Genomic DNA, 12,234 nt, shown 5'->3' with positions numbered 1-12,234 from the left:
GGGGTATCACAGCGATACCCTCGATGAATAGGGGTACCAACTGAGTACGAAATGAACGTGCCATAGTCCTCGTACAAGTTATAGGAGGTGTCCAAAGAACGAAAAGGGTTCCATATTCGGCTTTTCCTACCATATGGTTCTCTGATGACTGCTCTAAGGAGTAGTAAGACGGTGTCCAAAGGTCTGTTGGGGGTATCACAGCGATACCCTCGATGAATAGGGGTACCAACTGAGTACGAAATGAAGGTCCCATAGTCGTCGTACAAGTTATAGGAGGTGTCCAAAGAACGAAAAAGGTTCTATATTCGGCTTTTCCTACCATATGGTTCTCTGATGACTGCTTTAAGAAGTAGTAAGACGGTGTCCAAAGGTCTGTTGGGGGTATCAAAGCGATATCCTCGATGAATAGGGGTACCAACTGAGTACGATATGAAGGTCCCATAGTCGTCATACAAGTTATAGGAGGTGTCCAAAGAACGAAAAGGGTTCCATATTCGGCTGTTCCTACCACATGGTTCTGTGATGACTGCTCTAAGGAGTAGTAAGACGGTGTCCAAAGGTCTGTTGGGGGTATCACAGCGATACCCTCGATGAATAGGGGTACCAACTGAGTACGAAATGAAGGTCCCATAGTCGTCGTACAAGTTATAGGAGGTGTCCAAAGAACGAAAAGGGTTCCATATTCGGCTGTTCCTACCACATGGTTCTCTGATGACTACTCTAAGGAGTAGTAAGACGGTGTCCAAAGGTCTGTTGGGGGTATCACAGCGATACCCTCGATGAATAGGGGTACCAACTGAGTACGAAATGAAGGTCGCCATAGTCGCCATACAAGTTATAGGAGGTGTCCAAAGAACGAAAAAGGTTCCATATTCGGCTGTTCCTGCTAAACGGTTCTCTGATGACTGCTCCAAGGAGTAGTAAGACGGTGTCCAAAGGTCTGTTGGGGGTATCACAGCGATACCCTCGATGAATAGGGGTACCAACTGAGTACGATATGAAGGTCCCATAGTCGTCATACAAGTTATAGGAGGTGTCCAAAGAACGAAAAGGGTTCCATATTCGGCTGTTCCTACCACATGGTTCTCTGATGACTGCTCTAAGGAGTAGTAAGACGGTGTCCAAAGGTCTGTTGGGGGTATCACAGCGATACCCTCGAGGAATAGGGGTACCAACTGAGTACGAAATGAAGGTCCCATAGTCACCATACAAGTTATAGGAAGTGTCCAAAGAACGAAAAGGGTTCCATATTCGGCTGTTCCTACTATATGGTTCTCTGATGACTGCTCTAAGGAGTAGTAAGACGGTGTCCAAAGGTCTGTTGGGGGTATCAAAGCGATATCTTCGATGAATAAGGGTACCAACTGAGTACGAAATGAAGGTCCCATAGTCGTTATACAAGTTATAGGAGGTGTCCAAAGAACGAAAAGGGTTCCATATTCGGCTGTTCCTACCATATGGTTCTCTGATGACTGCTCTAAGGAGTAGTAAGACGGTGTCCAAAGGTCTGTTGGGGGTATCAAAGCGATATCCTCGATGAATAAGGGTACCAACTGAGTACGATATGAAGGTCCCATAGTCGTCATACAAGTTATAGGAGGTGTCCAAAGAACGAAAAGGGTGCCATATTCGGCTGTTCCTACTATATGGTTCTCTGATGACTGCTCTAAGGAGTAGTAAGACGGTGTCCAAAGGTCTGTTGGGGGTATCAAAGCGATATCCTCGATGAATAAGGGTACCAACTGAGTACGATATGAAGGTCCCCATAGTCGCCATACAAGTTATAGGAGATGTCCAAAGAACGAAAAGGGTTCCATATTCGGCTGTCCCTACCACATGGTTCTCTGATGACTGCTCTAAGGAGTAGTAAGACGGTGTCCAAAGGTCTGTTGGGGGTATCAAAGCGATACCCTCGATGAATAGGGGTACCAACTGAGTACGATATGAAGGTCCCATAGTCGTCATACAAGTTATAGGAGGTGTCCAAAGAACGAAAAGGGTTCCATATTCGGCTGTTCCTACTATATGGTTCTCTGATGACTGCTCTAAGGAGTAGTAAGACGGTGTCCAAAGGTCTGTTGGGGGTATCAAAGCGATACCCTCGATGAATAGGGGTACCATCTGAGTACGATATGAAGGTCCCCATAGTCGCCATACAAGTTATAGGAGGTGTCCAAAGAACGAAAAGGGTTCCATATTCGGCTGTTTCTACTATATGGTTCTCTGATGACTGCTCTAAGGAGTAGTAAGACGGTGTCCAAAGGTCTGTTGGGGGTATCAAAGCGATACCCTCGATGAATAGGGGTACCAACTGAGTACGATATGAAGGTCCCCATAGTCGTCATACAAGTTATAGGAGGTGTCCAAAGAACGAAAAGGGTTCCATATTCGGCTGTTTCTACTATATGGTTCTCTGATGACTGCTCTAAGGAGTAGTAAGACGGTGTCCAAAGGTCTGTTGGGGGTATCAAAGCGATATCCTCGATGAATAAGGGTACCAACTGAGTACGATATGAAGGTCCCATAGTCGTCATACAAGTTATAGGAGGTGTCCAAAGAACGAAAAGGGTTCCATATTCGGCTGTTTCTACTATATGGTTCTCTGATGACTGCTCTAAGGAGTAGTAAGACGGTGTCCAAAGGTCTGTTGGGGGTATCACAGCGATACCCTCGATGAATAGGGGTACCAACTGAGTACGATATGAAGGTCCCATAGTCGTCATACAAGTTATAGGAGGTGTCCAAAGAACGAAAAGGGTTCCATATTCGGCTGTTCCTACCATATGGTTCTCTGATGACTGCTTTAAGGAGTAGTAAGACGGTGTCCAAAGTCTGTTGGGGGTATCACAGCGATACCCTCGATGAATAGGGGTACCAACTGAGTACGATATGAAGGTCCCCATAGTCGTCATACAAGTTATAGGAGGTGTCCAAAGAACGAAAAGGGTTCCATATTCGGCTGTTCCTACTATATGGTTCTCTGATGACTGCTCTAAGGAGTAGTAAGACGGTGGCCTAAGGTCTGTTGGGGGTGTATGGTACGGCCTACTCCGGGAGGGGGAAGGAAAAGGATAGACAGTACGGCCTTTGGTGGTGGTGGACCGGTACCGGGAGAGAATCAGCAGCGACCGTTGGACACTGCCGAACAGATCCACTGCTGGGGAAGGAATGGCACGAGTTGATGGTGAAACCAAGCAGGCCTCGTGCCAAGGGGGGAAAGGAATGGTGAGAACCGTTGGACAATGCCGAACTGGTCACACACCAGGAGTGGAAGGGAATGATGAAGACCGTTGGACAATGCCGAACAGGTCAACACCAGAAGGGAAGGAGAAGGAAGATGTAGCTCGAGCTCAAGGTGGGGTCGGAGAGCGCTAGAGAGTGTCCAATGTTGGTTGCCCGTCAAGGACCTTCAGAGGATTCTTTAGCTGGACTACCTTGGGATGCGAAATAAATTTCAATTCCTAAGCTCTTTGCCGTTTGTCTCAGTCTCCCTGAATCGCATTTTATTTTCACATAGTCGCTCGAAGCAGCCGTGCTGTACTAGCGATGTTTAGTAAATTACATTCAGGTTCTTTATGGTTCCCTAATCGCACCATAGATGGCGCGACTCGTGTTTAAACAACCCCGGTGTAATGCGGGCGGTCTAACTTTAGGCGCGTTAAATCTCGAACATCCTGCCACCTTGAAATTGAGAAATTTCAATAATTTCCTACTGCCGTGGGTATAACGCATAGCTTTACGCGAGGCCTAACTACCTTAGTCTTGGTACTGGTTTGCAGTGTAAATACCCTAGCCTTTCCATCCTTTCCAGGATGGACCTCAACTACTCGTGCTAACAGCCAAGAAAGTGGTGGTACATTATCTTCCTTGATGATCACTAACGTACCTGGAACGATAGCCCTTTCATCATCCTTATACCATTTCGAACGCGGTTGGAGTTGCTGTAAGTACTCCTTATGCCATCGGTTCCAGAAGTGACGCATTAGTTGTTGAACATGTCGCCAATGTGTCAACCGATTTTCAGGAACGCCCGCTGTCTCGGCATCTGGAACATGTTGGAGGTGCGATCCAACCAGGAAATGTCCGGGTGTAAGGGCAGTCACGTCAGTGGGGTCATCGGTCAGCGGTGTTAATGGCCGAGAATTGAGGCATGACTCAATTTCGGTCAGCAGCGTCGCCATGTCTTCGAAGGAGAGAGACGTTTTGCCTACAACTCGTACTAGGTGGTGTTTCATCGAGCGCACAGCCGCCTCCCAAAGCCCACCGAAATGGGGAGCTCGCGGTGGAATGAAGTGCCACGTAATCCTCCTGTCCAAGGTCCATGTCCGGATGCTCCTTTGATGATGTGATGAATGCAACAGCTTGTAGACTTCATTTAGCTGGTTGCTTGCTCCCTTGAAGTTTGTTGCATTATCTGAATGCAACTCTGCTGGAAGTCCACGGCGTGCCACGAATCGACGTAACGCTGAGATGAATGCTTCCGTCGTCAAGTTGGAAACAAGTTCGATGTGAATTGCACGAGTGGCGAAACACACGAAGATGGCTACATATGCCTTTGTAGCAACTGCTCGCCGGTATGCGCCTTTCACAAAAACTGGACCGCAGTAATCAATCCCCGTGATTGAAAAAGGTCGGTTGGAAGTCACTCTCGTCGAAGGGAGATCTGCCATTAGTGTCTCTGATGAGATAGGACGGGCACGGAAACAGGTGAGGCACTGATGATAAGTCCTTCTCGCGTGGTTTCTGCCGCCCAAGATCCAATATCGTTGTCGGCTCGTACTCAGCATCAGCTGTGGTCCCGCATGTAGCAGCGTCTTGTGGAAATGATCCATCAGCAGATGGGCTAACGGATGTCCGTTGGGAACCACGATAGGATGTTTGGTGTCCTCTGATAGCAATGCGTTGCTAAGCCTGCCACCAACACGAATGATGCCGTCTGCTCCCAGCTGCGGATGCAGCCACTTCAGCTTCGATGACGAAGAAATTGATTCCTTCCGTTGTAGTGCTCTTATTTCTTGTGTGAAATAATCCCTCTGCGCTAATCGGCACATTACTTCCTCTGCTTCCTTCAGGTCTGCTGTCGTGATACCAGGGCCAGTATACGATCGACGTTTTGAACAACGGTTGAAGTATTGAACCCAATACGCCATCATTCTTCTGAGCTTCGAGAACGATGAGTATAACGTGAAGACGCGATGGTGCGGTTTCTCGACAACTGCACAGGCCACTGTAGAGGCGCGTCTTTCTGCGGCAGCGTCGTCGTCAAATGACGATATCGATGATTCCGGCCATTGCTCTTCCGGTTGATTTAGCCATGGTGGGCCCTGCCACCATAACGGATTGTTGAGGAGCTCCTTACTCAGGCAGCCGCGTGATGCAAGGTCCGCTGGGTTGTCTATTCCAGCAATGTGTCGCCAAGCACAACCAGTTGTAAGCTGTTGCACTTGCGAGACACGATTGGCGACGAACGGCTTCCAGCAGCTTGGTGATCCTCGTAGCCAATGCACCACGGTGGTTGAATCCGTCCAAAATGTAGCTGGAGATTGCAACTCGACAGCTGACTTCACACGATTGTAAAGCAAGCTGGCTAATTGTGCTGCGCACAATTCCAGTCGGGCGATGGAGTGCTTGCTGCTTATTGGTGTCACTTTCGTCTTCGAGGCGAACAGTTGAATCGTGACGACTCCCTGTTCGTTGCAGCTCCTGATGTAACAGCATGCTCCATATCCCTTTTCTGACGCGTCGCAAAAGAAATGGAATTGGCTAGAGATGCTGTCAGGTCCAATTGCTACACGAGGAATGTGTAGCTCCTGTAGATGGATCAATTGGTTGTGGAAGTTGATCCATTGTCCTTGAAGGTGATGCGGTAGTTCGTCGTCCCATCCCCAGGGATGTTGCTGGTCCGTCTGAAGAGTCCAGATACGTTGGAGGAATTGCTTCGCCATGGCTTTCACTGGGTCAACAATTCCCAAAGGATCGTAGATCCTGGCGATGCAAGAAAGGACCTTCCGCTTCGTTATTGGCCCAATAACGTAGGGCGCGTTGATTTTGAAACTCATGTTGTCGGAAGATGAGTCCCAAACTAAACCAAGAGTTGCCAGAACTCCTTCGGCTCCCGATTCAGCAGATGGAGTGGCTGCTAACTGCTGTTGGTCCACATGCTGTAGCACGGATGGCTTGTTGGAAGCCCATTTTCGTAGCTCGAACCCCGTCTTCGCGTACAATTCTGCCGTTTGTACTTGTAGGGATTCAGCCTCTGCCGGCGAATCACTTCCAGACACGAAATCATCCACGTAGAAGTCACAGGATCGCGCAGCTGCAGCCGGATATTCCTTCCCATGATCTTCTACCGTTTGTTGTAATGATCGTACTGCCAGGAACGGTGCAGATGCTGTCCCATACGTCACGGTGTTGAGCTCATACTCCTCGATGGGCTCGTTTGGTGAATTCCGCCACAGGATGCGTTGCAGGGATCGATCGGTGGGATGTACCAAAACCTGCCGGTACATTTTAGCCACGTCTGCTGTGAGGGCAACAGCCCTTGTACGGAACCGCAGCAAAATGGAGGTAGCATCCTGTTGAATGGTCGGCCCGACCATTAACGTATCATTCAATGATACTCCCGTTGATGATTTGCTCGATGCGTCAAAGACGACACGGCACTTGGTAGTGGTGCTGTCGGCTTTGAAGACCGGATGATGAGGTAGATAGAACGTCTCAGCGTCCATCGATGTGGCTGCCACCTTGCTCATATGACCTAAGCGAAGGTACTCGTTCATGAAATCAACATAGGCTTGTTGAGTTTCCGGTTCTCTTTGAAGTCGTCGTTCTATTGCTAAGAACCTTCTTAGTGCGCTGGTCTTTGAGTCCCCAAGTTTGCCGATCATTTCGGCTTTCCGGGGAAGTCGAACCACGTATCGACCGTTGATGTCTGTGGTAGTTGTCGCTGTATAATGCTCCTCACACGCACGTTCTTCGTTGCTCCAGCTTGGTGTGCCGCTCACCTCTTCTAGTTCGAAGAATCTCTTCATCAAAGAGTCCAGCTCGTTGGTGTGCGTGACGACTGCACACATTGAAGATGACAATGGTTCCTCGATGATGGTGTTTCCGCTGACAACCCAACCAAATTCGGTTTCTTGGAGCGTTGGCATGTTGTCACCCAACGATAGCCGTCCGGTCCTCAGGATCTCGTAGAAGAGTGATGCTCCCAGTATCAGGTCGATAGGCGCTGGGTTGTTGAACGACGGGTCAGCCAGAACACATGCTTCAGGAATACTCCAGTGGCTGATGTTGATGTACTGTCGTGGCATTTCCACCGTCAGTTTGGGAAGCACTAACATTTCCACCGTTGCATTGTAACTGGAGCATCGGGAATGAATGGTAGTAGTCACGGTGTGTCGCACGTTCGATCCTGCGCTGCCACCAATCCCTGACAAGGGAATGTTTACCAATTTGCGTGGTAAACATAGGAATTGGGCTAGCCTGCCAGTGATGAAGCTGGATTGTGCTCCGCTGTCCAGAAGAACACGTGCCGGATGGGTGACTCCTGCGCTGTCGGTGATGTTGAGCATTGCCGTCGAAAGCAACACAGTGGATGACACAACTGTGGTTAATGTTGTCGTAGCGGTTGTAGATTGTCTTCCAGTAACAGGTGATGGACCAGGTGTTACACGTGAGTTCTCCACATGAATCAACGTGTGATGCCTGCCCTTGCAGTGACGACACGACCATGGTGAGGGACATTTAGAAACTGCATGTCCGGTACCAAAACAGTTGAAGCAGCGGTTCAATGTTTTCAGCTTCTCGATCTTATCCGTAGTCGTCAGTATTAAAAACGTGGGGCACTTGTGTAATGGATGTTGCTGCTTACACAAAGCGCAACAGAGCTGCGGAGGGTTCGGAGTCGATGACACAAATGCCTTGGTGCTCGCTGGTTTTCCCGACGGTTGTCGTTGTTGAGGCTCCTTCGTTGCACAGCTTTCCAACACTTCCGTCTGCCGAGTGATGAACTCAAGAGTTTTGTACAGCTCAGGAAACTCTCCATGCTTTAACGAGCGTTCCCACAACTTCCGAGTTTCCGCATCTAGGCACGATGACAGAATGTGGGTGATGATGAGGTTGCTGGTTCCGTCGATGGGCTTCTCCATGAAGATGAGACCGTCAACATGCGCCTTACAAGTCTCGGCAAGGTGACGAAGATCCTTTGCAGACTCTCGGGGTAGCGCCTTGAGGTGTAACAACCCGGCGATGTGTTTGTCGACGATCAACCGGGGGTTCTCGAACCGCTGGACTAAGATCTCCCATACACTCTCGAAGTTGTTGCTGTTCATCATTGAGGCGTTGATTATGCCGGCAGCCTTTCCTGTCAACGCCTTGTTCAAATGATGAAGTTTCACAGCATCAGACTCATTGGCTCGGCTCATGATGTCCTGGAACATAGCCTTGAACTTTGGCCACTGTTCGTAGCTACCGTCGAACGTAGGCATCGGGATGTGGAGACGGTGTTGCGGCATTACGAGTTGTGCTGCCACCGGCGGAGGCTTGACGTCCATGCTCTGAAGAGATGCCGCTTTCACCAAATATTCGGCCTGGAACACTTCGTCCTCAGCGATGTCCTTGTCCAAATCATACGGTAGCTGCTCGATGAGTTGATTCAGCAGTGTATGTTGTTCAGCCTTCAGCTCTTCCAGCATTTTGGATTGCACTTGTGCAAGTGTTGGATCGGTCTGCATGTTGATCAGCCTTTTATGCACGACCTTCAACTTGATGCGCAACACTTGCACTTGCATGGACACTTCTGGTTGCTGCATTACTGCAGTTTCTGCTCCAGATAACTCCACGGTGTCCATGTCCTTTGTCGACGCACGTGTCACTGGCATGACGTTTCACTGCACTAGCACTGATGATGAAAATACACACTGATGCACAAACACCGGTGACGAATTCGGAAACTGCTTGCAGTGCGGCTCCACTTAGTGGGCTGACGGTTGTAACCCCTCGCTGGATGAGCGCCGCTGTGGAACTAATTCGTCGGATAGTTCCTTCGATGACAATGGTGGTGCTGGATGAAGATGGCGACAGCTGGAGGGTTGGCGATGTAACTTCCCTCGCTCTCTGCGCACCGATGTGGACCCAATCTGTCCGATTGGTCCGTCGTTGAAGATGGTGACGCCTGGAGGGTTGGCGTTTGTAGCTCCCTCGCTGGACGAGCACCGTTGTGGAACTGATCCCTCGGATCGTTCCCTCGATGAAGATGGTGACGCCTGGAGGGTTGGCGTGTGTAGCTTCCCTCGCTCGACGAGCACCGATCTGCGCACAACTTGCAGTTGGTGCTGGATGAAGATGGCGGCAGCTGGAGGGTTGGCATTGGAGCTTCCCTCGCTCTCTGCGCACCGCTGTAGAGCGAATCCGTCCGATTGCTCTCTCGATGACGATGGTGACGCCTGGAGGGTTGGCGTTTGTAGCTCCCTCGCTGGACGAAGCACCGATCTGCTCACAAGATGGCGGCAACTGAAGGACTGGCGTTGGAGCTTTCCTCGCTCGCTGCTCACCGATGTGGACCCAATCCGTCCGATTGGTCCGTGTAGACCGGCTGCTCACTGCACACTGAACACCGCGTTTACTGTGATCAACGCTCGATCGCGGACTGAGACGCGGCGATTCGCGAACTGGCACTCGCGTTGATCCGGTTCGAAGGACCAAAATGTAGGGTACGGCCTACTCCGGGAGGGGGAAGGAAAAGGATAGACAGTACGGCCTTTGGTGGTGGTGGACCGGTACCGGGAGAGAATCAGCAGCGACCGTTGGACACTGCCGAACAGATCCACTGCTGGGGAAGGAATGGCACGAGTTGATGGTGAAACCAAGCAGGCCTCGTGCCAAGGGGGGAAAGAATGGTGAGAACCGTTGGACAATGCCGAACTGGTCACACACCAGGAGTGGAAGGGAATGATGAAGACCGTTGGACAATGCCGAACAGGTCAACACCAGAAGGGAAGGAGAAGGAAGATGTAGCTCGAGCTCAAGGTGGGGTCGGAGAGCGCTAGAGAGTGTCCAATGTTGGTTGCCCGTCAAGGACCTTCAGAGGATTCTTTAGCTGGACTACCTTGGGATGCGAAATAAATTTCAATTCCTAAGCTCTTTGCCGTTTGTCTCAGTCTCCCTGAATCGCATTTTATTTTCACATAGTCGCTCGAAGCAGCCGTGCTGTACTAGCGATGTTTAGTAAATTACATTCAGGTTCTTTATGGTTCCCTAATCGCACCATAGATGGCGCGACTCGTGTTTAAACAACCCCGGTGTAATGCGGGCGGTCTAACTTTAGGCGCGTTAAATCTCGAACACCCTCGATGAATAGGGGTACCATCTGAGTACGATATGAAGGTCCCCATAGTCGCCATACAAGTTATAGGAGGTGTCCAAAGTACGAAAAGGGTTCCATATTCGGCTGTTCCTACCATATGGTTCTCTGATGACTGCTCCAAGGAGTAGTAAGACGGTGTCCAAAGGTCTGTTAGGGGTATCACAGCAATACCCTCGATGAATAGGGGTACCAACTGAGTACGAAATGATGGTCCCCATAGTCGCCATACAAGTTATAGGAGGTCTCCAAAGAACGAAAATGGTTCCATATTCGGCTGTTCCTACTATATGGTTCTCTGATGACTGCTCTAAGGAGTAGTAAGACGGTGTCCAAAGGTCTGTTGGGGGTATCACAGCGATACCCTCGATGAATAAGGGTACCAACTGAGTACGATATGAAGGTCCCCATAGTCGTCATACAAGTTATAGGAGGTGTCCAAAGAACGAAAAGGGTTCCATATTCGGCTGTTCCTACTATATGGTTCTCTGATGACTGCTCTAAGGAGTAGTAAGACGGTGTCCAAAGGTCTGTTGGGGGTATCACAGCGATACCCTCGATGAATAAGGGTACCAACTGAGTACGATATGAAGGTCCCCATAGTCGCCATACAAGTTATAGGAGGTGTCCAAAGAACGAAAAGGGTTCCATATTCGGCTGTTCCTACTATATGGTTCTCTGATGACTGCTCTAAGGAGTAGTAAGACGGTGTCCAAAGGTCTGTTGGGGGTATCACAGCGATACCCTCGATGAATAGGGGTACCAACTGAGTACGATATGAAGGTCCCCATAGTCGCCATACAAGTTATAGGAGGTGTCCAAAGAACGAAAAGTGTTCCAATTTCAGCTGTTCCTACTATATGGTTCTCTGATGACTGCTTTAAGGAGTAGTAAGACGGTGTCCAAAGGTCTGTTGGGGGTATCACAGCGATACCCTCGATGAATAGGGGTACCAACTGAGTATGAAATAAAGGTCCCCATAGTCGCCATACAAGTTATAGGAGGTCTCCAAAGAACGAAAATGGTTCCATATTCGGCTTTTCCTACCATATATGGTTCTCTGAAGACTGCTCTAAGGAGTAGTAAGACGGTGTCCAAAGGTCTGTTGGGGGTATCACAGCGATACCCTCGATGAATAGGGGTACCAACTGAGTATGAAATGAAGGTCCCCATAGTCGTCATACAAGTTATAGGAGGTGTCCAAAGAACGAGAAGGGTTCCATATTCGGCTGTTCCTACTATATGGTTCTCTGATGACTGCTCTAAGGAGTAGTGAGACGATGTCCAAAGGTCTGTTGGGGGTATCACAGCGATACCCTCGATAAATAGGGGTACCAACTGAGTACGAAATGAAGGTCCCCATAGTCGTCATACAAGTTATAGGAGGTGTCCAAAGAACGAGAAGGGTTCCATATTCGGCTGTTCCTACTATATGGTTCTCTGATGACTGCTCTAAGGAGTAGTAAGACGGTGTCCAAAGGTCTGTTGGGGGTATCAAAGCGATACCCTCGATGAATAGGGGTACCAACTGAGTACGAAATGAAGGTCCCCATAGTCGCCATACAAGTTATAGGAGGTGTCCAAAGAACGAAAAGGGTTCCATATTCGGCTGTTCCTACTATATGGTTCTCTGATGACTGCTCCAAGGAGTAGTAAGACGGTGTCCAAAGGTCTGTTGCGGGTATCACAGCGATACCCTCGATGAATAGGGGTACCAACTGAGTACGATATGAAGGTCCCATAGTCGTCATACAAGTTATAGGAGGTGTCCAAAGAACGAAAAGGGTTCCATATTCGGCTGTTCCTACCATATGGTTCTCTGATGACTGCTTTAAGGAGTAGTAAGACGGTGTCCAAAGGTCTGTTGGGGGTAT

General features: G+C 49.3%; 1 protein-coding gene across 1 annotated transcript; it reads right to left on the bottom strand.

Moving 5' to 3' along the window:
- Positions 1–3,469: 3,469 nt before the first annotated feature.
- On the bottom strand, positions 3,470–10,264 carry LOC118516914. Its single transcript, XM_036062751.1, has one exon. It carries the CDS (start codon positions 8,877–8,879, stop codon positions 3,699–3,701), a length of 5,181 nt encoding a protein of 1,726 aa, XP_035918644.1. The 5' UTR covers positions 8,880–10,264; the 3' UTR covers positions 3,470–3,698.
- Between the last annotated feature and the right edge of the window lie 1,970 nt (positions 10,265–12,234).

This window comes from Anopheles stephensi, unplaced genomic scaffold, assembly GCF_013141755.1.
Source record: "Anopheles stephensi strain Indian unplaced genomic scaffold, UCI_ANSTEP_V1.0 ucontig418, whole genome shotgun sequence".
Lineage (NCBI taxonomy): Eukaryota > Metazoa > Arthropoda > Insecta > Diptera > Culicidae > Anopheles > Anopheles stephensi.
Note: the sequence above shows the minus strand (reverse complement) of the source record. Positions and strands in the feature narration are given on the sequence as shown.

Bases quoted from the DNA above. Each gene is read 5' to 3' on its own strand.
- LOC118516914 (XM_036062751.1), bottom strand. From the start codon at position 8,879: ATGCCAGTGACACGTGCGTCGACAAAGGACATGGACACCGTGGAGTTA.